Source organism: Phyllobates terribilis, unplaced genomic scaffold, assembly GCF_046119375.1.
Source record: "Phyllobates terribilis strain yellow unplaced genomic scaffold, ASM4611937v1 Scaffold_2__4_contigs__length_985480577, whole genome shotgun sequence".
Lineage (NCBI taxonomy): Eukaryota > Metazoa > Chordata > Amphibia > Anura > Dendrobatidae > Phyllobates > Phyllobates terribilis.
In genome coordinates this window covers 85,436,728-85,462,994 of record NW_027362762.1, presented here as the reverse complement: position 1 = coordinate 85,462,994, position 26,267 = coordinate 85,436,728, and the positions used below count along the sequence as shown (strand labels likewise).

The 26,267-nt window shown below is 50.0% G+C and overlaps 1 protein-coding gene across 1 annotated transcript in view; it reads right to left on the bottom strand.

Annotated features, from left to right (window-relative positions):
* The window catches only part of GPR83 (G protein-coupled receptor 83), a 72,804-nt gene that overhangs the window by 27,706 nt on the left and 18,831 nt on the right, over nt 1-26,267 (bottom strand). Inside the window, exons 2-3 of the mRNA XM_073669752.1 lie at nt 12,414-12,539; nt 11,770-11,903 (exon numbers count right to left, since the gene is read on the bottom strand). Coding sequence (XP_073525853.1) covers nt 11,770-11,903; nt 12,414-12,539 — 260 coding nt within the window. The remainder of the gene's footprint in view (nt 1-11,769; nt 11,904-12,413; nt 12,540-26,267) is intronic.

Here is a 26,267-nt window from a genome sequence, read left to right as displayed (position 1 = left end):
CTGGAATACTGTGTACAGTTTTGGGCACCACATTTTAAAAAAGACATAGACAAACTGGAGCAAGTTCAGAGAAGAGCGACCAGAATGGTGACTGGTCTGCAAACCATGTCCTATGAGAAACGGTTGCAGGATTTGGGAATGTTTAGCTTGCAAAAAAGAAGACTGAGAGGAGACTTAATAGCTGTCTACAAATATGTCAAGGGCTGTCACATTGTAGAAGGATCATCTTTATTCTCATTTGCACAAGGAAAGACTAGAAGCAATGGGATGAAACTAAATGGGAGGAGACACAGATTAGATATTAGAAAAAACTTTTTGACAGTTAGGGTGATTAATGAGTGGAACAGGCTGCCACGAGAGGTGGTGAGTTCCCCTTCAATGGACGTCTTCAAACAGAGGCTGGACAGACATCTGTCTGAGATGATCTAGTGAATCCTGCTTTGAGCAGGGGGTTGGACCAGATGACCCAGGAGGTCCCTTCCAACTCTACCATTCTATGATTCTATGAAATGGGGTCACTTATGGGGGATATCTGCTGTTCTGGCACCTCAGGGTCTCTGCCAACATGACATGGCACTATCAAACCATTCCAGCAAAATCTGAAATCCAATATGGTGCTTCTTCCCTTCTGAGCTTTGTACTGTGCCTCAAAAGTAGTTTTTGACCACATATGGGATATTGGCATATTTAGAAGAAATTGCGTAACAAATTGCACAATTCATTTTCACCTATTAGCCCTTTTGAAAATTAAAAAGTTGGGGCCAAAGCAACATTTTGATGGAAAAAAATGGTAAATTTCCACTTAATCCTAGCCTAATGTTATACAATTCTGTGAATCTGCTTTTTTAATTCTGTGAATCGCCTGAAGGCTAAAAATGCTTTCTACACCCCTAGATGAATTCCTCAAGAGGTTTAGTTTCCAAAATGGGGTCATTAGTGGGGGTTTCTGCTGTTTTGGCATGTCAGTGGCTTTTCATATGTGACATGGTATCCACAATTTATTACAGCCAAACTTTGCTCCTTCCCTTCCAAGCCCTGCCGTGCACCTAAATAGCAGTTTTACACCACATTAGCGTACTCAGAAGAAATTGCACAACAAATTCTACAGTCGATTTTCTCTTGTTAGCCTTGTGAAAATGAAACATTTTGAGCAAAACCAACATTTTTGTGGGGAAAATGTGTTTTTCCATTTTCATGCTCAATGTTATAAAATTCTGTGAAGCACCTGTGGGTTCAAGGTGCTCATCACACATCTAGATAATTTTTTTGAGGGACGAAGTTTCCAAAATGGGGTCACTTGTGGAGGGTTTCCACTGCAAACACGACCTGGCGTCCACTATCAATTCCAGTCAATTTTGCATTCCATATGTCAAATGGTGCTTCTTCCCTTCAAAGCCCTGCCATGCACCCAAACAGTAGTTTTCCATCACATATGGGTTATCAGCACACATTGCACAACAATTGTATGGTCCATTTTCTCTTGTTACTCTTGTGAAAATGAAAAATTTGGGGCTAACGCAACATTTCTGTGGGAAAAGTAAGATTTCCATTTTTTCCTTCCACATTGCTTTAATTCCTGTGAAGCACCTAAGGTGTTAATACCCTTATTGAATGTGGTTTGAGCACTTTGAGGGGTGCATTTTTTAAAATGGTATCACTTTTAGGTATTTTCTCTCATATAGGCCCCTCAAAGTCACTTCAAATGTGATGTGGTCCCTAAAAAAATTGGTTTTGTAAATTTTGTTGGAATAACGACAAATTGCTGATCAACTTTTAACCCTCTTAACTTACTAACAAAAAAATTTATGTTTAAAAAATTATGCTGATGTAAAGTAGACATGTGGTAAATGTTATTTTTTAACTATTTTGTGTGATGTAACTATATGGTTTAAGGTCATAAAAATTAACAATTTGAAAATTGCAAAATTTTAACCAAAATATTTTTTTTAAAAAATATCGACCTAACATAAAGTAAAATGTGTCACGAAAAAACAAACTGGGATACATTCAAGGACACACCTTGCACCTTGATGGAGTCATTTTGGAACAGAATGCAATCCCATTGTAATTAATGTCATTCAAATAACAATAGATGGGCAATAAGTGACAGATAAGAAGGTGTCTGACTCACTGAAGCTCAACTCATACCCTAATTAGAGTCTTAAACTGTCTTTATTGAGATTTTCCCTTTAAGGATTAGGATTATACACCCTAAGATTTTCTTTTTTTGTTTTGTTTTACTTAAATTCGCCATACGGTTCCACAGATTTAGGCTTTTTATATAGTACTAATATTTAGAATCTTTACTAAGAGGGTGAGGCTCAAAGGCTTCTTTGGGGCGTGCATTTAGGCTGCTCTGTAGAATTAAGCTGTGAGCACCGCCCCCTTGTAAAGGCAATAAAAATTTGAATTACATAAAAAGGTCCATATCTCTGGAACCATATGGCAGATTTAAGAAAAATGAAATACTCAAGGTAACAGCAGAAATAATTGGTCAGTTCCAACCCCTGCTGAAACCGAGACCAGCTGATCGGTGGGGGTGCCGTGTGTTGCAACCCCATCAATCAGACATTGGTGAACTATCCTAAGGATAGGTCATCAATGTTAATGTACAACTTCTTTAAGTTATTTCAGTTCTTGTTCAATCGATTTTGTGAAAGGCTAGAATAATTGTTTTTTAAAAATAAAAAAATTCTAACACATTACTGCCTACTTTACAAAGTGTGCTTGTGCATTTGTGACGCGCCCCCTGGGCCTGTGCTGTGGTGCAGCGTTGCGCACGCGGGGAATACCCGGAGCCGGATCTGTTGGGGGTAGTAGTCCTCGTGGCGGTGACCCGGTCCGTGCCCAGGGTGTCAAACTAAATGGCAGTCTTTAGCAGTAGATGTTAGAGTTTTCGACTACGCCACCCGTTGAATGCGGCTATGAAGCCGCCGCTGCAGGGCAGACCACTGAGGCCGGTGGTACGGATGTGCAGCGTGGATGGTATAACCCCCAACGGGAGGGGTATGGCCTCAGGGCAGCCGACGTGAATGATGGGGTTAGCAGAGTTGCACGCAGGCACCAGGAACCACTCAGAGACGGTGCGGTGTAGTTCAGGGTCTTTACTGGTGGCAAAGGTAGACCCTCCCGGAGTACTGGCTAGCGATCGGGGCCTGGTCAGTCTGTGAGCAGATAGGATCTCCCCTGGCCAGGCGGAGTTGTAGGCCTCCCCAACTAATTGTACTCTTCTGGCTACCTTGCTAGAGGCGGGTAAAAGTAGCCCACGTCCCTGAGTGTACCGTGTGGTGCTCACCCGTATGGCCGGTGACTCGGGGCCTTCTGGTAGCTTCCGCTCCACGACGGCGGTGCTGGTCCCTTGCGTGTGACCGTGCCTTCGGGTTTCTGGGCCAGAGGACCTGAAATCCCCTGCCGGTCGGTTTCTGCTGCTGGGTAAGGATTAGTCCCCACAGCCTCGGACTCCGGGTCCGGTGAGAACTCTTCAATCAGGGCGAGCTCTACAGCTTCCAGCCCCTGACTCCTTTTAGCACTGCTCCCACTGAGCTCCTGATCTTTCTTTCCTTGCTTTTGCTACACTCCAGACCAGACTGTGTCTCTGTCTGGGACTCCTCTTCTTCTCCCTAACCCTGCCTCAGCCCTAGTTTTATATAGGGGAAGTTCTTCCCCTCCCAGGACTGGGCAGGAGGTGTGGCATGCATAGGATTCCTGACCAGGAGACCTCCCACCTGCTCTCAGACGTAATATTGCTATTACTGTGGAAACCAGACCCCTGGGGTTCCACATTCCCCCTAGTAAAATTTAGTACTCCGGGACTAAACATATTTTTTTTTTTTGTAAACAAAACAAGTTATAAACAGAAACAGCATAACAAAGAAAAACACATTATGATGGTCACGGCGTGTCCGCAACCGGGTGCAGTTTTTGAAGAAAACAAGGGTGTCCATTTCACCAAGGAACAGGGAGCCGTAACCAGGTAGGGGTCTGTCCTACCCCGAGTCTTTAACAGTCTTAGTCCTTTCCTGGGTTACGCTCCAAACATATATACAAAGGATTCCGGATAATCCATTAAAGACACCTATGAAATAACTAGAGATACATAATTATTTACAAGCAACAATAAACAGGTAAATACAAATAAAACAGTCTAAACACTTTAGATCCTCCAACGTACGGGCAACTGGCCTCTAGTGGCTCTAGTGGACCTACGGAGCTTACTGACTGGTCCTGAGCTACAAGATGTAGGAGCTGTCAAAGGTAAACTGGGCAGCTGTCTACGGGCCCTTTGGCTCACTAGGGGTACGGCAGGCTCACTATAAGCAGAGGATCGATTCTCCTGGTCTGCTCTTGTGGGGTCTTCTGCCTCCTGGACCGGCTGCTCTTCCAGCTCTACCTGTTTTTCCATAGGCACTTGGGATGCTGGTTGGAGGAAGGTGAGGACGGGTACCACAACAGCGCCATTCACTTGTGTCCAAGACCGAGGGAAGTCTCCGAGTACAGTACGGACCATCTCTTCCCTTTCCTCTGCGGGTCGAGGGTCTTCTTGTTCTTCTTCAGGGTTTCGTAGCTGTTCGGGACACTTCTTCAGGTGATCTCGGGAGACAATGGCTGTGGTTTCTCCTCCATCCTTACTGATTGTGCAGATTTTTGGGTTTTCATGGCTTGATGGCAGTACGGTGTACGGGTCCTTCTCCCACTGGTCGTCCAACTTGTGGAGCCGTCTTTTCCTCTTCAAGACCTGCTCTCCAGGTACCAGGGGAACAGCGGGAGCATGCTGGTTGTAAGTCTTCTCCTGTCTTTCTCTTGCTTGACAGAGACTTCGCTCAACGCTCTCCTGTACTTTCCGGTACTGCTGCTGCCTCTCTGTGTCCCAGTCTGCTTCTGGTGAAGTGTCCTCGGGTGTCAGGACTCCCATATCCAGATCAACAGGCAGCTTACCAGGTCTTGCTCTCATTAGGTAAGCCGGGGTACAGTTGGTAGAACCTACAGGGATGTGGTTGTATAGGTCCACCAGATCAGGCAGTTTCTCAGGCCACAGACTGCGTTCTTCCAGGGGCAATGTTTTCAGAAGGTCTATCACCACCTGGTTCATCTTCTCGCAGAGTCCATTGGTTTGCGGATGATAGGGTGTTGTTCTTATCTTCCGGCAGCCATACAGAGTGCAGAACTCCTGGAAGACTTCCGCTTCAAAGGCAGGTCCTTGGTCCGTCAGCACCTGCTCTGGGTATCCGTGTGGACGGCAGAAGTGCTGCTGGAAGGCTCTAGCTGCTGTTTGAGCCGTTAAGTCCTTGACGGGGACTACAACCAAGAACCGGGAGTAGTGATCCACGATGGTTAACGCATAGACGTAGCCACTTCTGCTGGGGGTCAGTTTTACATGGTCCAAGGCTACCAGTTCCAACGGCTGCCTGGTAACGATGGACTGCAGGGGAGTCTTCTGGCTGGCACGGTCCTTCCTTCTTAGGTTGCATGGGCCACAGTCTCTGCACCACCTCTCAATGGTTCCTCTCATGCCTACCCAGTGGAACCGCCCGCGCAGCAGGAACTCCAGCTTCTTCCATCCGAAGTGCCCAGCTCCGTCGTGGTATGCCTCCAGTACCATTGCCGCGTCTCTTCTTGGCACCACTACTTGCCAGACCAGTTCATGCGTCCGGGAGTTAACCATTCTGCGGCACAACTTCCCCTTGTAAAGGAACAGTCGACTCTTCTCAGCCCACAGTTGCTTGGTCTCCTCCGGAGCGTCTGGGTCAAGGCGGGCATCTGGCTGAGTCAGCATCTCCTTCACCAGTCGGACGGCGGGGTCACTGTCTTGCGTTTCTGCCCAGTTGTAATGAGGTAAGGGGTTAAACGTAGCGGATTGCTTACCCCTTACACGGTGGGAATACTGGGTAGTCCCATGACGGTGAAACGCGGGGAGTTCAACTTCTTCCAGTTCCTCTGGATCTTCCCCTGCGTCCGGTAGGTTTGGCATTCTGGACAAGGCATCCGCGTTGGTATTGGAGCGTCCTGCCCGGTATTTGATCGTGAACTCATAGTTGGACAGGCGGGCCATCCATCTCTGCTCCAGGGCACCGAGTCTTGCAGTGTCCAGGTGTGTCAACGGGTTGTTATCCGTGTACACGGTGAACCGGGAAGAGGCGAGGTAGTGCTTAAAGCGTTCGGTGACTGCCCACACCACTGCCAGGAACTCTAGCTTGAATGATCTGTAATTCTCAGGGTTTCTTTCGGTGGGTCGCAGTTTTCGGCTGGCGTAAGCAATTACCCGTTCTCTCCCCTGCTGGATCTGGGACAGTACGGCTCCTAGCCCGATGTTACTTGCGTCGGTGTAGAGGATAAAGGGCTGGCTGTAATCCGGGTACGCCAGGATTTCATCCCCCGTGAGGGCCATCTTCAGCTGGCGGAAGGACTCTTCTTCCAGCTTCTCCCATCTGAAGGGCGGCTTCTGGTTCTTGGCCTTCCTGGACTGGCCTATCAGGAGGTCCTGCATAGGAGCTGCCTTTTTGGTGAAACCGGGAATGAATCTTCGGTAGTAGCCTACCAACCCGAGGAACTGCCGCACTTCCTTTACGCTGGAGGGTCTTGGCCATTCCTTAATCGCGGTGATCTTATCAGGGTCGGGGGCCACTCCGTCAGCACTCACCACGTGTCCCAGGTACTGCACTTTTGGTTTTAGCAGGTGATACTTCGACGGTTTCACCTTCAGACCGTAGTTTGCCAGGGCTTCGAACACTTCCGCCAGGTGTTTCAGGTGGTCCTCGTAGGTTTTGGAATAAACTATAACATCGTCCAGGTACAGCAGGACCGTCTCAAAGTTCCGGTGTCCCAGACAGCATTCCATCAATCGTTGGAAGGTTCCTGGTGCGTTGCAGAGTCCGAACGGCATGCAGGTAAACTCGCTAAGTCCCATCGGGGTGGTGAATGCGGTCTTCTCCCGGTCCGCCTCTGCTACAGGAACCTGCCAGTACCCGCTAGTGAGATCCAAAGTGGAGAAGAAGTTAGCAGATTTTAAAGCAGCCAAAGACTCCTCTATCCTTGGTAAGGGGTACGCATCTTTGTGTGTGATACGGTTGATTTTCCGGTAATCTACACACATTCTCATAGTGTTGTCTTTCTTTTTAACCAAGACTAGTGGAGCTGCCCAGGGGCTACAGCTATCCCTGATTACCCCAGCCTCCTTCATGTCTCTAAGCATCCCCTTGGCGTGTTGGTAGTGTGCAGGGGGTACGGGTCGGTATCTCTCCTTTATGGGAGGATGGTCTCCCGTGGGATGTGGTGTTCTACCCCCTTTACTCGCCCGAAGTCTAGCGGGTGTTTACTAAACACTCTCTCGTACTCTCGAACCACCCGATAGACTCCCTGTTTCTGGTGTGAGGGAGTGGAGTCAGTACCCAAATGCAGTTGCTGACACCAGTCCTCCATTTGTTGCTTAGAGCCGTTACCTTCCTCTGGATGAGATGGAGGCAAGGGTTCCACGGACTGTACAGAATTTTGGTTGATGGTATACAATTTGGCTAGCGTAGCATACCGGGGCAGGTACACTTCCCTCTTCCCGATATTTATTATGCGAACGGGCACCCTCCCATGGCGTACATCAACCACCCCCCGTGCCGTCAAAATGGTGGGCCTACTATCTGAGTAGACTGGTTCTACCATTGCCTGGTAATCTCTACCTCTCAGACCAATAGCTGCCCGGCACCAAATCATCATTTCACTTTTCGGGGGCATGGCAATAGGGAAAGGGTCACACATTCTCACGCTACCAATCTCACCACCGGAGAGTTCCACTTGTTGCCGTCGCATCAGTGCCCGGATCTCTTTTTGGAGCACTCGCTGCTGGCCGGAGCTGGCGTTCTTGGCAACCTGCTGTAAAATGAGAATCACCTCTGCAAGACAATTTTCAATCACATTAGTTCCTAGAGTTATCTTTGGGTGACTCTCGCGCTTGTCAATGTCTACAATGATCAGTCCCTGTGCTGCCAGTTCGACTTTACCGATCTTAATGGTCATCTCTTTAAATCCGATCTGTGGCACGGGCTGACCATTGCTGGCGATGATACTCAAGTCGTCGTCTGGGTAGCGGGTTATATCCGAGTCATTACAGTACTGCTTGAAGAGCACGTACGGGATGGTGGTGACCTGTGACCCGGTGTCAAGTAGGGCACTCATAGGAATGCCATCCAGTACTACAGGCAAGACTGGACGTCCTCCCACGTATTTGTCACGCCAGTTCGATGGGCCTGGTGATCTTATTCCTAGGGGTTGGCCCTCTACCCCAGGTTGTGCCGGTTTTAAAGGACAGTACCTTGCCATATGTCCGGGTTGATTGCAGCGGCGGCAGATGGGTTGTCCGTCCTCATTGTATCGGTCGCTGGGTCTTCCTCTGGCCGGTGGGGTCCTCCTTGGTCGGCGCCACGGGATATCCTCCGGTCCGGATGCCAGCTGGATCTTCCCTGGAGTAGACACCTGTAAAGACTGCACAGTTCGGGTTAGCGCAGCAACGCTTTTAGTTAGCTCTTGGACCTGATGGTGCAGGTCTGTAGCCGGGTCATTGTTTAAAGCCTGTGCATCAGCTCCCACAGGCCCTGCCGACAAGGGCGCCGCCTCCTGGTGGTAAGTGGTAGCAGGGCGTTTGTGGGTCACAGCGCCACCTGGTGCCGGTTCTCGGAGCACCCGGATGGCTCTGTCCTTGAACTGTGCAAAGTCCAGATGAGGGTCCTGTAAGGCCATTGCCCGCAACTGGGTTCGGTGGGCATTGCAATATAGACCCTCTATAAATTGTTCAGTCAACAGCTTGTCTTCGTTTCCCACGCCGTCAGGGTAGACCTGCTTAATGGCTCTCAGGGCCTCTTGTAGGTTTAGTGCATAGTCCCTTATATTCTCATGTGCTCACTGCTTGCACCCGTAGGATCTAAGCTTGATCTCGGCTGAGGTACGGGTATCAAAGGTGTCCTTTAGCCGGGCTAGTATCTCTGCGACAGTCCTCCTCCTCCCAGGTGGCCAGGACTTTACCTCCCTTTGGGCTGCCCCTGTTAATTGAGCCACCAGGATGCTCACTTTTTGCTCTTCTGTGAGGGGGTACACCTGGAAGAGGCTATCCAGCCTTTCTCTGAAGTCATTTAGGGTATGGGACTCCCCTGAGTACTGGGGTAGCCAGGCTGCCCCCGGGATATAGGGCATGGTGAAAGGCATGACCGCCGCAGCGGTGGCGCTGGCGGTGGCTGTGGCAGTGAAGCTCTCCTCCGTATCCGACATCCTCCTCCCCCCTAGTGGACCGTGGCCTACCTTGCGATGATCCTCTTCCGTAGGCCGCGGCTCCGCAGTGGATCGTCAGGGTCGAGGACCTTCCGTCGCGCTCCTGTGACGTCGGCGTTTGCTGGGCTCCTTCCAGGACCTTACGCAACGTCCGGACGTGAGGCGGAGCTCCAGTTCTCGTGCGCTTTCGGAGTCCACGCCCCTCTTCTTCCCGCGCGGCGTCTTCAAGATGGCGTCCAACGGCGGGAAAACTCCACGGATGGCGGGAAGAAGGCAGAAGATGGCGTCCAACGGCGGGAAAACTCCACGGATGGCGGGAAGAAGGTAGAAGATGGCGTCGGATGGCGGGAATCTTCACCACAGGTAAGTTTAAAAGTCTCTTTTTCAGGCACGCAGTACCCGGTGGTTGCGGGCACGGAATCCTGCCGACTACGCCAAAAGTTGACGCGCCCCCTGGGCCTGTGCTGTGGTGCAGCGTTGCGCACGCGGGGAATACCCGGAGCCGGATCTGTTGGGGGTAGTAGTCCTCGCGGCGGTGACCCGGTCCATGCCCAGGGTGTCAAACTAAATGGCAGTCTTTAGCAGTAGATGTTAGAGTGTTCGACTACGCCACCCGTTGAATGCGGCTATGAAGCCGCCGCTGCAGGGCAGACCGCTGAGGCCAGTGGTACGGATGTGCAGCGTGGATGGTATAACCCCCAACGGGAGGGGTATGGCCTCAGGGCAGCCGATGTGAATGATGGGGTTAGCAGAGTTGCACGCAGGCACCAGGAACCACTCAGAGACGGTGCGGTGTAGTTCAGGGTCTTTACTGGTGGCAAAGGTAGACCCTCCCGGAGTACTGGCTAGCGATCGGGGCCTGGTCAGTCTGTGAGCAGATAGGATCTCCCCTGGCCAGGCGGAGTTGTAGGCCTCCCCAACTAATTGTACTCTTCTGGCTACCTTGCTAGAGGCGGGTAAAAGTAGCCCACATCCCTGAGTGTACCGTGTGGTGCTCACCCGTATGGCCGGTGACTCGGGGCCTTCTGGTAGCTTCCGCTCCACGACGGCGGTGCTGGTCCCTTGCGTGTGACCGTGCCTTCGGGTTTCTGGGCCAGAGGACCTGAAATCCCCTGCCGGTCGGTTTCTGCTGCTGGGTAAGGATTAGTCCCCACAGCCTCGGACTCCGGGTCCGGTGAGAACTCTTCAATCAGGGCGAGCTCTACAGCTTCCAGCCCCTGACTCCTTTTAGCACTGCTCCCACTGAGCTCCTGATCTTTCTTTCCTTGCTTTTGCTACACTCCAGACCAGACTGTGTCTCTGTCTGGGACTCCTCTTCTTCTCCCTAACCCTGCCTCAGCCCTAGTTTTATATAGGGGAAGTTCTTCCCCTCCCAGGACTGGGCAGGAGGTGTGGCATGCATAGGATTCCTGACCAGGAGACCTCCCACCTGCTCTCAGACGTAATATCGCTATTACTGTGGAAACCAGACCCCTGGGGTTCCACATTTGCATGTTGTATACACCACAACAATATAACGTCCTGTTGCAGGTGCTGGCATTTTAGTCATGTACCTTCCTGGCATTTCTTATTTTATCTTTGGGAAGGGGGTTTAATTTTATTGAAAAAAATATAAAAAAAAGTAGATATTTAACTGTGCATGTATGATTTTGCACATCTGTTTTACAAGTGCAATTTGACAACCATACACGCCACACTTGTACTGTAGTCTGCTGCCGTGTTTTATTTTCTCTACGTGAAGCTACATACGGAACAATTCTAACTACGTCTTTTTTTCTGAAGGATTGAGTAATTGGGGTTGAAAACATTGTCCAAGGTTAATTATAGTGGTGTACAAAATGTATGGTAAAAGGAAAAAGTGGCAATGGAAATGGATGGGGTAGTGTACAAGAAAAACAAACTCCATACTACTGTACAGCTAAGAATGTGGGAGCCGCTAGTACTAGCAGAAACCTCAGCACCACTGGCACTATCCATCCAGGCAATAGTACTCCAAAATTCAGGCCACAATTGGCCTCCTTTGCTTACAACATGTGTATTAAAGGAAATGAAGCAGAGGCCATCAGGGAATATATGGCCAATCACTTGTAGCAGTCACAGCAGGGTGATGTTACCTCTGACAGCAACACCGTCAGTTTGAATCCGCATTCGGCACAGAACAGTCTGCCTGATCACATAAGACTAAGATTGATAATTTTTAAACTTTTTTTTTAATTTAGAAGCATGAAAAATTTGCAAATGTATTGGTTACTACAGAGTTACAATCCCTTTTTATGGTGGGGACAAGTTGAAATTACTAAGGCTGCATTTGCAGAGAATGAAAGGAGTTGGATATAGTCTTAGGAGATCTCAAAATGTTATACACATATTTTCTGGGCAATTGGAGTACATTTGATTCCGGATAAATTTATTCACTACAAATCAAATTTTGGGGAAAAATGACCTAAACCTGGTAAATTCAAGTTTCAAAAGATTCAATCATCTCTTACGCCAATATAGTCATTTAGTTATTTCATTTACCTGTATTCAAATGTGAAGAGCTTTTGGTAAATAGCATGAGGAAGGGAGAAACATGTCGCCATGATCCAAATGATGGCGATGTAAGCCACCCCTTTAACAGTCGATATCCGTGGCTTTAAGGGGTGCATGATAACCTTGAGGAGAAATAATAGATATGCTGAGTCTCTTTGACAATGTAGATAATAAAAATTAATTTTTGTAAACTTATGTCATTGTGACATCAAACTGCTTAAAACTACCACTTTGGCGGTAAGTACAGATATTTTTCTGAGCGGTGAGGAGTCATTTTATTTCATTTTCTGTATATATATTACTTGCCACATATTAGCTCAAACATAATGCACATTTTTTATACTAAGCGTGGCTGTATAGCTGAATCAAAGATGACAGACTTCATCTATTGAATTAGATCCTTCAGAAATAAACTCAACATGAGAAGATAAAAGAACATCACACGAGAATGGACAGCAAAGCCACCTGAGTCCAGCAATAGGTGACAAGTATGCCGGGGTGACGTACTATGAAAACAATTCTAGACTACAGCTTATTGACCCAGTAGTAAAGATCAATAAATTGCCTTACTCCCTGAAGGGTTTCCTAAAGTGCATAGACGTCATACTACGTAATGCAAAGTGACAACTTACCTGGTGCCTGTCCACCGCGATGGCTGTGAGGGTCAAGGCTGAGACGTGCAGGGAACAATACTGGGCGAAGCGGCTGACGTGACACATGCCCTTTCCAAACATCCAGGTACTATTCACAAAACGAGCCTGTGGACAGGTTACGAGACAGAAGATAAGTACAGGTACACCAAGACCAAGGCCTGGTTACTTCAGAAGGTAGCGGCTTATTAGGCTATGTGCTATTGGAGCAGAAACTGAGCGGAAACTCTCCAAATCCTCCTCCAAATGTCAAGACTCCTCAAAAACGTAGAGTTTCCACTTAGATGTGCACATGGAATCTTTTGCAGAGTTTTTGGAGTGGAAACTGAGCAGAAACTTCATGTTTTGAGGAGTTTTGAATTTTTGAGGAGGATTCTGAGGGTTTCCTCTCAGTTTCTGCTCGAAAAACTCATTGAAATGCTCTGTTCGCAACAAAGCCAGTTTTAGCTCCAAAAACTCAGCAAAAAGTCTCCATGTGCACATTGTTTCTGCAGAAGTCGCCCTCTAGTTGTAGTTCAGATCGTATAAAAAAGATACAGAGCTGCTGCAAAAAAACACTGGCAAAACCACCAGCAAGGCAGCTTTGGAAAAAAGACCACTGGCTTTCTCCTGAGGTGTGGTTCCTAGGAAAACCACAGCAGCTTCACTTTCGAAATAAGGAAGTCATATGCACATACCCTTAGGAAACTCTGCTTTACTGGGGAGAGAATTTGGAGGAGATTTTATTTTTCTGAAGTGTTTTTTCCTGAAGAATTTTTTTGCAGCCTTTTAATTGGATAGTGCCTAGTTTGGAAAGGTTTCCTTCAGGATCCCCTTCAAAGAAGTAACATGTACTTTCTTTTTCCCACCAGCTGTTTTTCAAAACCTCGTCGGGGAGGCTCAAAAAAAGTCCTCATTAGAACAGCAAAGTGGATTTCCTGAAGAAATGAATTGGAAGAATTTTCCAAGAATATTTTTAGCAGTTTTTGAGGAGGAGTTAGAGAGAATTCACTCCCATTTGCCCTCATAAAATTCTGTGTGCACTTCACCTTATAGTGTGAATTGTGCAGCATGAAATGTGCATGTCCACCCCTGCAGAGTACTACAGTACATGGCACTATACGGAGATCCCAGGGCAGTGGGGGGCCTTTACTCTGTGCGTGAAACCAAATATATAGTGGGTACGGAAGGTATTCAGACCCCTTTACATTTTTCACTCTTTGTTTCATTGCAGCCATTTGGTAAATTCCAAAAAGTTCATTTTTTTTCTCATTAACGTGCACTCTACACCCCATTTTTTTACTCGGTAAGTCAGTATGTATGTTTAGAAATAGGCATTCCTCAGAATGTTAGAAATATATGTTGGGGAATACTAACTAGAGATGAGCAAATCGATTAAAGCCAAAATTTGCTTCAAATTTTGCACAAAATTGGGATTTGCCGGAATACATTTTTTTGCAATTACCTTTGCTCAAATCCAGCAAAAAGACCTCCTACAGAGGATTTAAAAAAATGTAAAAAATATACTCGCCTCTCTCCTGTTCCACCATGCGATCTTACTCAGTCCTCTGTCTGACTAACCTTCATAATGTCATACATCAACGCACGTCAAGACGTCACATGAGGTCTAGTCATGATGTTGTGAGCCCTAGTGAGTGCCAGAAGGCAGAGTCAGGCCAAAGATCGGACTGGAGCATGGCCGCACAAGAGGACAGCTCTGTGGTCTGGAGAACAGAGTCTTAGAGCATAATGCGGTGAATAGGTATGATGCAAATCAAACTTCCTTGCCGAATTCGAGGGAATTTGCAGAATTTGGTCATCCCTACTTCCAATGTCTACCGCAGTCAAAAAAAAAAATGTGGACAGGAAATCATATAAAGGATCATCTAGACGTCCGATTTTCACGTACGAATGTTATCTGTGGTTTACACAGATAACACTCATAGCTGTGATAGACTATGGGGTTACTCACATTTCTGTGATTTTTTGTGGATCAATCAATCCATGGAAAATCGTGGAGACAGATCTGATTTTGATCCGAGGGTTGATAAAAATCGGCACTGCAAGTCTATGGGTCTGTGAAGAAAATCGGACCACTCTCAGATGCCTTTCGAGTGCAGTTCGGATTCATGGCCTGTTTTTTTCTCTACTTACAAAAAAACAACATATGACATTCAGTCCAAACTCTGGTCAAAATAATCTGTTCTTCTCATACAGGAGAAAAACAGACGTCTGGATGAGGTCTAAAACTGCACCCGTCTCCAGAGCAATGACTGTTATTTTTAGGCTATAATAAACTAGATGTGTGAGTGCCTTGAATCCGGGGAATATGCAGATTGTATCTGATCGATGGAGCTCTCAGTGGTGCCATTGACAGGATATAAGGAATTCAGAGAGTGCAAGACAAAGTACAACGAAAGGACCTATTACAAGAAAAAATGTCAATTCAAGTAAAAATCAATGAGTTCTTTATACTTCGGCTGTGTAGTAGTGGAGGATAAAAATCCTTCCTGACTTTGCAGTGGATAACAGACATGATCCATCTTCACTATTTAAAAGGATTCACATTTATTGGGTGTTTCATTTACCACATGACGTTCTGCCCTTAGGCCCCCAGTAATCTACCATTAGACTTTTGAAAGACCCTTCTATAGACCAGTAATGAATCAGAATAACCAACTATATAAAATATAATAATATCTCCATACAGTGCCCCAAAACATACAACTAATCCATATACACCCATGCACTACATACATAGCTACTCGGCACTTCAGTATATAAGTAATGTGAGAACTGGAATAATGCAAATAATATGGTGGAGGAGCCAGGCAAAGGACCTTTACAACAGTTGTTAGTAACGTGGAAGGAAGTTTTCTTATAACCAGATAGACTACAATTCCTGAAGATTATCACTCTATCTCTAGGCAGGGACATCGATGACAGTCTCTATAATATATTGATCTGCTGTCTCAGACTGGAGTAATATGCCGCTATACTGGAACAGCACATGTAATATTAGTTGTGCTGTCGGTACACCGGGTGCACTCGGAATGCTTCTAGGTCTTTCATCGCAGCTTCACTGTGCAGATTTGTCTTTACCAGTTTGGTGGCGGAACCGGTGAACAACATAGGATACCCACCACCTTAAATATCTTGAAATAAACCTCACAAAAACTGGGAGAGGGGAAAAAGGCCAACCCTTTGGCTAAAAAGCAATTCATTATTAGTATCCAAGCTGGTGGAGTGTGGTTACGAGGAGAGCCGGCTTTTGTGCTGCAAATGCTCATTTGGGGAGGTGCTGCATCCGTAGATCTTGTGAAAAAAGTGAGGAGACAATTGTGGCACCCCAGGGGTCTGGTTTCCACAGTAACAGCAATGTTATGTCTGAGAGCAGGTGGGAGGTCTCTTGGTCAGGAATCCTATGCATCCCACACCTCCTGCCCAGTCCTGGGAGGGGAAGGACTTCCCCTATATAAACCTGGGGCTGAGGCAGGGTTAGTGAGTAGAGAAGAAGTAGAGACAGAGAAAAGAAGCAAATATAGGAACAGAACATCAGGAGCTCTGTGGGAGCAGTGTTACAAGGAGTCAGGGGCTGGCAGCTGCAGAGCTCGCCCTGACTGAGAAGATTTCTTACCGGACCCGGAGTCCGAGGCTGTGGGGACTAACTCCTACCCAGCAGCAGAATCCGTCAGGCAGGGGATTTCAGGTCCTCAGGCCCAGAAACCCGAAGGCACGGTCACACGCGTGGGACCAGCACCGCCATCGTGGAGCGGAAGCCATTAGAAGGCCCCGAGTCACCGGCCATACGGGTGAGCACCACACGGTACACTCAGGGACGTGGGCTACTTATATCCGCTTCTAGCAAGGTAGCCAGAAGAGTACAGTCAGTTTGGGAGGCCTACAACTCCGCCTGGCCAGGGGAGATCCCATCTGCTCAAGGACTGACCAGGCCCCGTTCGCTAGCAAGTACTCCGGGAGGGTCTATCGTTGTTACCAGTAAAGACCCTGAATTACACCGCACCGTCTCTGAGTGGTTCCTGCTACCCCCATCTTCCACGTCGGCTGCCCTGAGGCCATACCCCTCCCGTTGGGGGTTATACTATCACGCTGCACAATTCTACACCGGCCTCAGCGGTCTGCCCTGCAGCAGCAGCTCCATAGCTGCAAATCAACGGGTGGCGTAGTCGACACTCAAATAACATCTATCAAGACTGCCACACACTGAGTTTGACTCCCTGGGCACGGACCAGGTCCCCGCCACTCGGAGACTACAACCCTCATCTGATCCGGTTCCGGGTAAGCCCCCGTGCGCGAGACGCTGCGCGACACAGCAGGCCCAGGGGCGCGTCAACTTTGGCGTAGTCGGCAGGATTTCGTGCCCGCAACCACCGGGTACTGCGTGCCTGAAAAAGAGACTTTTAAAACTTACCATCCGTGAAGTTTTCCCGCCATCGGTGAAGATTCCCGCCATCCGGCGCCATTTTCAGCCTTCTTCCCGCCATCTGTGAAGATTCCCGCCATCCGGCGCCATCTTCAGCCTTCTTCCCGCCATCCGTGGAGTTTTCCCGCCGTTGGACGCCATCTTGAGGACGCCGCGCGGGAAGAAGAGGGGCGTGGACTCCGAAAAGCCCGCGAGAACTGAAGCCCCGCCTCACGTCCGGACGTTGCGTAAGGTCCTGGAAGGAGCCCAGCAGACGCCGACGTCACCGGAGCGCGACGGAAGGTCCTCAACCCTGACGATCCACTGCGGAGCCGCGGCCTACGGAAGAGGATCATCGCAAGGTAGGCCACGGTCCACTAGGGGGGAGAAGGATGTCGGATACGGAGGAGAGCTTCACCGCTTCAACCCCCGCCAGCGCCACCGCTGTCGCGGTCATGCCTTTCACCATGCCCTATATCCCGGGGGCAGCCTGGCTACCCCAGTACTCAGGGGAGTCACATACCCTGCAGGACTTTAGAGAAAGGCTGGATAGCCTCTTCCAGGTGTACCCCCTCACAGAGGAGCAAAAAGTGAGCATCCTGGTGGCCCAATTAACCGGAGCAGCCCGAAGGGAGGTAAAGTCCTGGCCACCTGGGGGGAGGACTGTCGCAGGGATACTAACCCGGCTGAGGGACACCTTTGATACCCGCACCTCAGCCGAGATCAAGCTTAGATTCTACGGGTGCAAACAGCGGTCCCATGAGAGTATAAGGGACTATGCCCTGAACCTACAAGAGGCCTTGAGAGCCGTTAAGCAGACCGACCCTGACGGCGTGGGAGACGAGGACAGGCTGTTGACTGAACAATTTATAGAGGGTTTATATTGCAATGCCCACCGAACCCAGTTGCGGGCAATGGCCCTACAGGACCCTCATCTGGGATTTGCACAGTTCAAGGACAGAGCCATCCGGGTGCTCCGAGAACCGGCACCGGATGGCGTTGTGACCCACAGGCGCCCAGCTATCACTTACCACCAGGAGGCGGCGCCCTTGTCGGCAGGGCCTGTAGGGGCTGATGCGCAGGCTTTGAACAATGACCCGGCTCCAGACCTGCACCATCAGGTCCAAGAGCTAGCTAAAAGCGTTGCTGCGTTAACCCGAACTGTGCAGTCTTTACAGGCTTCCACTCCAGGGAAGATCCAGCTGGCATCCGGACCGGAGAACATCCCGTGGCGTCGACCAAGGAGGACCCCACCGGCCAGAGGAAGACCCAGTGACCGGTACAACGAGGACGGACGACCCATCTGCCGCCGCTGCAATCAACCCGGACATATGGCAAGGTACTGTCCTTTAAACTGGCACAACCTGGGGGTAGAGGGCCAACCCCCAGGAAAAAGATCACCAGGCCCATCGAACTGGCGCGACAAATATGTCGGAGGACGTCCAGTCTTGCCTGTGGTACTGGATGGCATCCCTATGAGTGCCCTACTAGACACAGGGTCACAGGTCACCACCATCCCGTACGTGCTCTTCAAGCAGTACTGGAATGACTCGGATATAACCCGCTACCCTGACGACGACTTGAGTATCATCGCCAGCAATGGTCAGCCCGTGCCACAGATCGGATTTAAAGAGGCGACCATTAAAATTGGTAGAGTCGAACTAGCAGCACAGGGACTGATTATTGTAGACATTGACAAACACGAGAGTCACCTAAAGATAACGCTAGGAACTAATGTAATTGAAAATTGTCTTGCAGAGGTGATTTTCCTTTTACAACAGGTTGCCAAGAACGCCAGCTCCGGCGAGCAGCGGGTGCTCCAGAAAGAGATCCGGGCACTGATGCGACGGCAACAGGTGGAACTCTCCGGCGGTGAGATTGGTAGCGTAAGAATGTGTGACCCTTTTCCTATTGCCATGCCCCCAAAAAGTGAAATGATGATTTGGTGCCGGGCAGCTATTGGTCTGTGAGGTAGGGATTACCAGGCAATGGTAGAACCAGTTTACTCGGACAGTAGGCCCACCATTTTGACAGCACGGGGGGTGGTTGATGTACGCCATGGGAGGGTGCCCGTTCGCATAATAAATATCGGGGAGAGGGAAGTGTACCTGCCCCGGTATGCCACGCTAGCCAAATTATATACCATTAACCAAAATTCTATACAATCTGTGGAACCCTTGCCTCCATCTCACCCGGAGGAAGGTAACGGCTCTAAGAAAAACATGGAGGACTGGTGTCAGCAACTACATCTGGGTACTGACTCCACTCCCGCACACCAGAAACAAGGAGTCTATCGGGTGGTTCAAGAGTACGAGAGAGTGTTCAGTAAACACCCGTTAGACTTCGGGCGAGTCAAGGGGGTAGAACACCACATCCCCACGGGAGACCATCCTCCTATAAAAGAGAGGTATCGACCCGTACCCCCTGCCCACTACCAACACGCCAAGGGGATGCTTAGAGACATGAAGGAGGCTGGGGTGATCAGGGATAGCTGTAGCCCCTGGGCAGCTCCACTAGTCTTAGTCAGAAAAAAAGACAACACCATGAGGATGTGTGTAGATTACCGGAAAATCAACCGTATCACACACAAGGATGCGTACCCCTTACCAAGGATAGAGGAGTCATTGGCTGCTTTAAGATCTGCTAACTTCTTCTCTACCTTGGATCTCACTAGCGGGTACTGGCAGGTTCCTGTAGCAGAGGCGGACCGGGAGAAGACCGCATTCACCACCCCGATGGGACTTAGCGAGTTCACCTGCATGCCGTTCGGACTCTGCAACGCACCAGGAACCTTCCAACGACTAATGGAGTGTTGTCTGGGCCACAGAAACTTCGAGACGGTCCTGTTGTACCTGGACGATGTCATCGTATATTCCAAGACGTATGAGGACCACCTGAAACACCTGGCGGAAGTGTTCGAAGCTCTGGCGAGTTACGGCCTAAAGGTGAAACCCTCCAAGTGTCACCTCCTGAAACCAAAGGTGCAGTACCTGGGACACGTGGTGAGCGCTGACGGAGTGGCTCCCGACCGTGATAAGATCACCGCAATTAAGGAATGGCCAAGCCCCTCCAGCGTAAAAGAAGTGCGGCAGTTCCTCGGGTTGGTAGGCTACTACCGAAGGTTTATTCCCGGTTTCACCAAAAAGGCAGCACCTATGCAGGACCTCCTGATAGGCCAGTCCCGGAAGGCCAAGAACCAGAAGCCGCCCTTCAAATGGGAGGAGCTGGAAGAAGAGTCCTTCCGCCAGCTGAAGATGGCCCTCACGGGGGACGAAATCCTGGCGTACCCGGATTATAGCCAGCCCTTTATCCTCTACACCGACGCCAGTAACATCGGGCTAGGAGCCGTACTGTCCCAGATCCAGCAGGGGAAGGAACGAGTAATCGCCTACGCCAGCCGAAAACTGCGACCCACCGAAAGGAACCCTGAGAATTACAGCTCATTTAAGCTAGAGTTCCTGGCCGTAGTATGGGCAGTCACCGAGCGCTTTAAGCATTACCTCGCTTCTTCCCGGTTCACCGTGTACACGGATAACAACCCGTTGACACACCTGGACACTGCAAGACTCGGTGCCCTGGAGCAGAGGTGGATGGCCCGTCTGTCCAACTACGAGTTCACAATCAAATACCGGGCCGGACGCTCCAATACCAACGCGGACGCCCTGTCCAGGATGCCCAACCTGCCGGACGAAGGAGAAGATCCGGAGGGACTGGAAGAAGTTGAACTCCCTGCGTTCCACCGTCATGGGACTATCCAGTATTCCCACCGGGTAAGGAGTAAACAGGCTGCTACGTTGAACCCCTTACCTCACTACAACTGGGCGGAAACGCAAGACAGCGACCCTGCCGTCCGACTGGTGAAGGAGATGCTGACTCGCCCGGAGGCTTGCCTTGAACCAGACGCTCCGGAGGAAGCCAAACAACTATGGGCAGAGAAGAGTCGACTGTTCCTTTACAAGGGGAAGTTGTGCCGCAGAATGGTTAACTCCCGGACGCATGAGCTACTCTGGCAAGTAGTGGTGCCACGAAGAGACGCAGCCATGGTGATGGAGGCATACCACGACGGAGCTGGACACTTCGGGTGGAAGAAGCTGGAGTTCCTGCTGCGTGAGCGATTCCACTGGGTAGGCATGAGGGGAACCATTGAGAAGTGGTGCAGAGACTGTGGCCCGTGCAACCTGAGAAGGAAGGACCGTGCCAGCCAGAAGACTCCCCTGCAGTCCATCGTCACCCGGCAACCGTTGGAACTGGTAGCCTTGGATCATGTAAAACTGACCCCAAGCAGAAGTGGCTACGTCTACGCGTTAACCATCGTGGATCATTACTCCCGGTTCTTGGTTGTCGTCCCCGTCAAGGACTTAACGGCTCAAACAGCAGCTAGAGCCTTCCAGCAGCACTTCTGCCGTCCACACGGGTACCCGGACCAAGTGCTGACGGACCAGGGACCTGCCTTTGAAGCGGAGGTCTTCCAGGAATTCTGCAATCTGTATGGCTGCCGGAAGATAAGGACGACACCCTACCATCCGCAAACTAATGGACTTTGTGAGAAAATGAACCAGGTGGTAATGGATCTTCTAAAAACGTTGCCCCTGGAAGAACGCAGTCTGTGGCCTGAGAAGTTGCCCGATCTGGTGGACCTATACAACCACATCCCGGTAGGTTCCACCAACTGTACCCCGGCTTACCTAATGAGGGCAAGACCTGGTAAGTTACCTGTTGACCTGGAAATGGGAGTCCTGACACCCGAGGACACTTCACCAGAAGCAGACTGGGACACAGAGAGGCAGCAGCAGTACCGGAGAGTACAGGAGAGCGTGGAGCGAAGTCTCTGTCAGGCTAGGGAAAGACAAGAGAAAACTTACAACCAGTATGCTCCCGCTGTTCCCCTGGTACCCGGAGAGCAGGTCTTGAAGAGGAAGAGACGGCTCCACAAGTTGGACGACCAATGGGAGAAGGACCCGTACACCGTACTGCCCTCAAGCCACGAGAACCCGAAGGTTTGTACCATCAGTAAAGACGGAGGGGAAACCACAGCCATTGTATCCCGGGACCACCTGAAGAAGTGTCCCGAACAACTGAGGAACCCTGAAGAGGAACAAGAAGACCATCGACCAGTAGAGGAAAGGGAAGATATGGTTAGTACTGTGCTCGGGGACTTCCCTCGGTCTTGGACTCAAGTCAATGGTGCAGTTGTGGTACCCGTACTCACCTTCCTCCAACCAGCATCCCAAGCACCTACGGAGCAACAGGTAGAGCTGGAAGAACAGCCGGTCCAGGAGGCAGAAGACCCCACACCAGCAGACCAGGAGGATCAACCCTCTGCTTGCAGTGAGCCTGCCATATCCCTAGTGAGCCAAAGGGCCCGTAGACCGCTGCCCAGTTTACCCTTAACAGCTCCTACACCCTGTAGTTCAGGGCCAGACAGTCAGCTCCGTAGGTCCACTAGGGCCACTAGAGGCCAGTTACCCGCACGTTGGAGGATTTGAAGTGTATAAATTGTTTTATTTGTGGTTACCTGTTTTTCTTGTTGCTTGTGTATAATTATGTGTTTCTAGTTGTTTATAGGAGTCTTTGGTGGATTTACCGGGAATCCTGTGTACATAGTTGGAGCGTAACCCAGGACGGACTAAAGACTGTTAAGGACTCGGGGCAGGACAGACCCCTACCTGGTTACGTCTCCCTGTTTTGGTGAAATGGACACCTTGCTTTCTTCAAAGACTGCACCCGGTTACGGACATGCCGTGACCACCTTTATGTGTTTCTTTATTGTATTGTTATTGTTATATCTTGTTATGTTTTTCTAAAATATGTTTAGTCCCGGAGTACTAAATTTCACTAGGGGGGAATGTGGCACCCCAGGGGTCTGGTTTCCACAGTAACAGCAATGTTATGTCTGAGAGCAGGTGGGAGGTCTCTTGGTCAGGAATCCTATGCATGCCACACCTCCTGCCCAGTCCTGGGAGGGGAAGGACTTCCCCTATATAAACCTGGGGCTGAGGCAGGGTTAGTGAGTAGAGAAGAAGTAGAGACAGAGAAAAGAAGCAAATATAGGAACAGAACATCAGGAGCTCTGTGGGAGCAGTGTTACAAGGAGTCAGGGGCTGGCAGCTGCAGAGCTCGCCCTGACTGAGAAGATTTCTTACCGGACCCGGAGTCCGAGGCTGTGGGGACTAACTCCTACCCAGCAGCAGAATCCGTCAGGCAGGGGATTTCAGGTCCTCAGGCCCAGAAACCCGAAGGCACGGTCACACGCGTGGGACCAGCACCGCCATCGTGGAGCGGAAGCCATTAGAAGGCCCCGAGTCACCGGCCATACGGGTGAGCACCACACGGTACACTCAGGGACGTGGGCTACTTATATCCGCTTCTAGCAAGGTAGCCAGAAGAGTACAGTCAGTTTGGGAGGCCTACAACTCCGCCTGGCCAGGGGAGATCCCATCTGCTCAAGGACTGACCAGGCCCCGTTCGCTAGCAAGTACTCCGGGAGGGTCTATCGTTGTTACTAGTAAAGACCCTGAATTACACCGCACCGTCTCTGAGTGGTTCCTGCTACCCCCATCTTCCACGTCGGCTGCCCTGAGGCCATACCCCTCCCGTTGGGGGTTATACTATCACGCTGCACAATTCTACACCGGCCTCAGCGGTCTGCCCTGCAGCGGCAGCTCCATAGCTGCAAATCAACGGGTGGCGTAGTCGACACTCAAATAACATCTATCAAGACTGCCACACACTGAGTTTGACTCCCTGGGCACGGACCGGGTCCCCGCCACTCGGAGACTACAACCCTCATCTGATCCGGTTCCGGGTAAGCCCCCGTGCGCGAGACGCTGCGCGACACAGCAGGCCCAGGGGCGCGTCACAATCGGGGATTGTCTATTGTTGACAGCCCAAAAACAGACTCAAAGGGGGCCGCCACCTGTGGGTATAGACATCGCCTCTGATAGAGAGGGAAGTAAAAGGAACAAGAAGTAGATCTTGTGAAAGAAGTGAGGAGGCCAGTTCGGGGTTTGTTCCTCGTTGACCTCCCAGAAGCAGACTCAAAAAGAGGGCAACCTCCTGTTGGAATAGACATCATCTCTGCTAGAGAGGTAATCAGGTAGGAGTGAGATATGGCTGGTCAACAAGTGGGCTTTATAGCCAGGCTTGACCAGAGTGAGCCTGAGAAAACCGTGCCATTGTGAAGTGTTGGTGTCGTGAGCACAGATGCACGCAATTTTAATTGTAAATAGTTTACTTAAGTAACATTCAAGATCAAGTCTCCATGTTGGAAGATCCTTCACTACATTGGATTTTTATACTTGGCGGTGACTTTCTCTTGGAGAACCTGAGAGTAGGCTGGGATCCACCCATGAGGATGTAATACATGTAGTACCACTCCTACATGCAGGATCAGCTTTCCTGGAGATGTAATGACAGCGGTATGGGTTGTAACTAGTGTTGAGCATTCCGATACTGAAATATCGGGTATCGGCCGATATTCACTGTATCGGAATTCCGATACTTAATTCCGATACTTTTATAATATCGAATACCGGAATCGGAAGTTCCCATAATGCCTGCGCTCTGCAGTGTCTGTGAAGGATGACAAGCTGGATGGCAGCGCTCAGCTGCGATCCAGCTTGTCATCAGAATGCCATCCCAGCGTGGGAGAATTCTCCTGACTGTTTAAAAGCCGGCGCGCGGTAAAAAGCCGCCGGCTTTTAAACAATCACGCAGCCCCATACTGCTTCCCCGCAGCCTCCCACCCCGATCCTCCGCTCCCCTCGCCACCTCCAATCCCAATCGTAAATTAGGACCGGGCGGGGAGTGCAGCACCAAGGAGCGAAGGACCCGGGCGGGGAAGCCGGCAGTGAAAAGACTTCACCGCCGGCTTTCCCGTTCTGTGCTGCGCTTTCCCGCCGGTTATTTCAAATGAACAGCTGAGGTATCAGGTGATGCCGATCAGCTGTTAATTTGAAGTAGCCGCGGTGCCCTCAGAGGGTTCATGTGAGTTCATGCTTGACTGCATGAACTCACATCAACTTTCCCACGGCCGCACAGGTCAGCCACTCCTCCCAAACCCGTCATGATTAGTGTGTGCGGGGTGTGTGTGCGGGGTGTGTGTGTGTGTGCGGGGTGTGTGTGTGTGTGCGGGGTGTGTGTGTGTGTGCGGGGTGTGTGTGTGTGCGGGGTGTGTGTGTGCGGGTGTGTGTGCGGGGTGTCTGTGCGTGCAGGCAGACATAGGCCGATGTGACACTACTACTCCCATCGGCCTATGTCTGTCCCCCGTCCACTCCTGCCAGCAGGATCAGCTCGATGGGAGCAGTAGTTCCCATCAGCCTGATCCTGCTATTTAAATTGCCCTACTGTGTCCCCAATAAATTTTAAATACATGTCATTGGTGGCCAGTGGTTACCTAAAAGAAATTAGTTCATACATTACCTGTCCCCGCCGATCGCCACCTAAAATAAAGTAAAAAATAAAAAACTACACCTATACTCACCTAGACACCTAATTCCCCGAAGCCATCGATCTCCTGTAATAAAATATAAAATAATAAACCACAACCTTATCCTTACCCCTCCGTAGCAGTCCACGAGTGTCCCACGAAGATCTCCAGTTCAGAGCAGCCACATAGAATGTGACCGCTCTGAACCGCTGCCGCCGCTAGAATGACGGGGCCGTAAGGGTTCACCGGAGTTCAGGCAGCGCTGCTCCGGTTAGCTCCTTTACGGCACTGCTGTATCGTGAGAAATTCCCACGGTACAGCACTGCCGTAAAGGAGGTCTCCGGAGCTGCGCTGCCTGAATGCACTCCGGTGACCTCAGTCAGTGGCTCCCGCTGCCGGGAGCGGACGTGTTCCCGGCAGCGTGAGCTTACAGCAGCCATGCACAGCTGTCACCATCTCCAGATGTGACAGCTGTGCATGGGAGATGAGCGCAGGAACGTGGACAGGTAACTATTTTTTTTTTAGTAAACTAAGAATTAAATAAAATGGTGTTTTATTTCAAATAAATTTTTTTTTTCTGGGTGTAGTGTGTTTTTTCTTTTTAACACTTTGTAGGTTAGTAATGGGGGTGTCATATAGACGGCCATCATTACTAACCTGGGCTTCATGGCAGCTGGCGCTGACATGAACCCCACCACTATTACCCCCTGCCACCGCACCAGGGCAGCGTGGAAGAGCGAGGCTAAGTGCCAGAATTGGCGCATCCTATGGATGCGCCATTTCTGGGGCGGCTGACGGCTGGTGTTTCTAGCCTGGGAGGGGGCCAATATTCATGGCACCCTTCCTGAGCTATTAATATCAGCCCCCAGCTGTCTGCCTAGCCTTTGCTAGCTATTAAAATAGGGGGGACCCCATGTCATTTTTTTGGGGGGGGTCCCCCATTTTAATAGCTAGTAAAGGCTAGGTATTCAGCTGGGGGCTGATATTAGTAGCCTGGGAAGCTCCG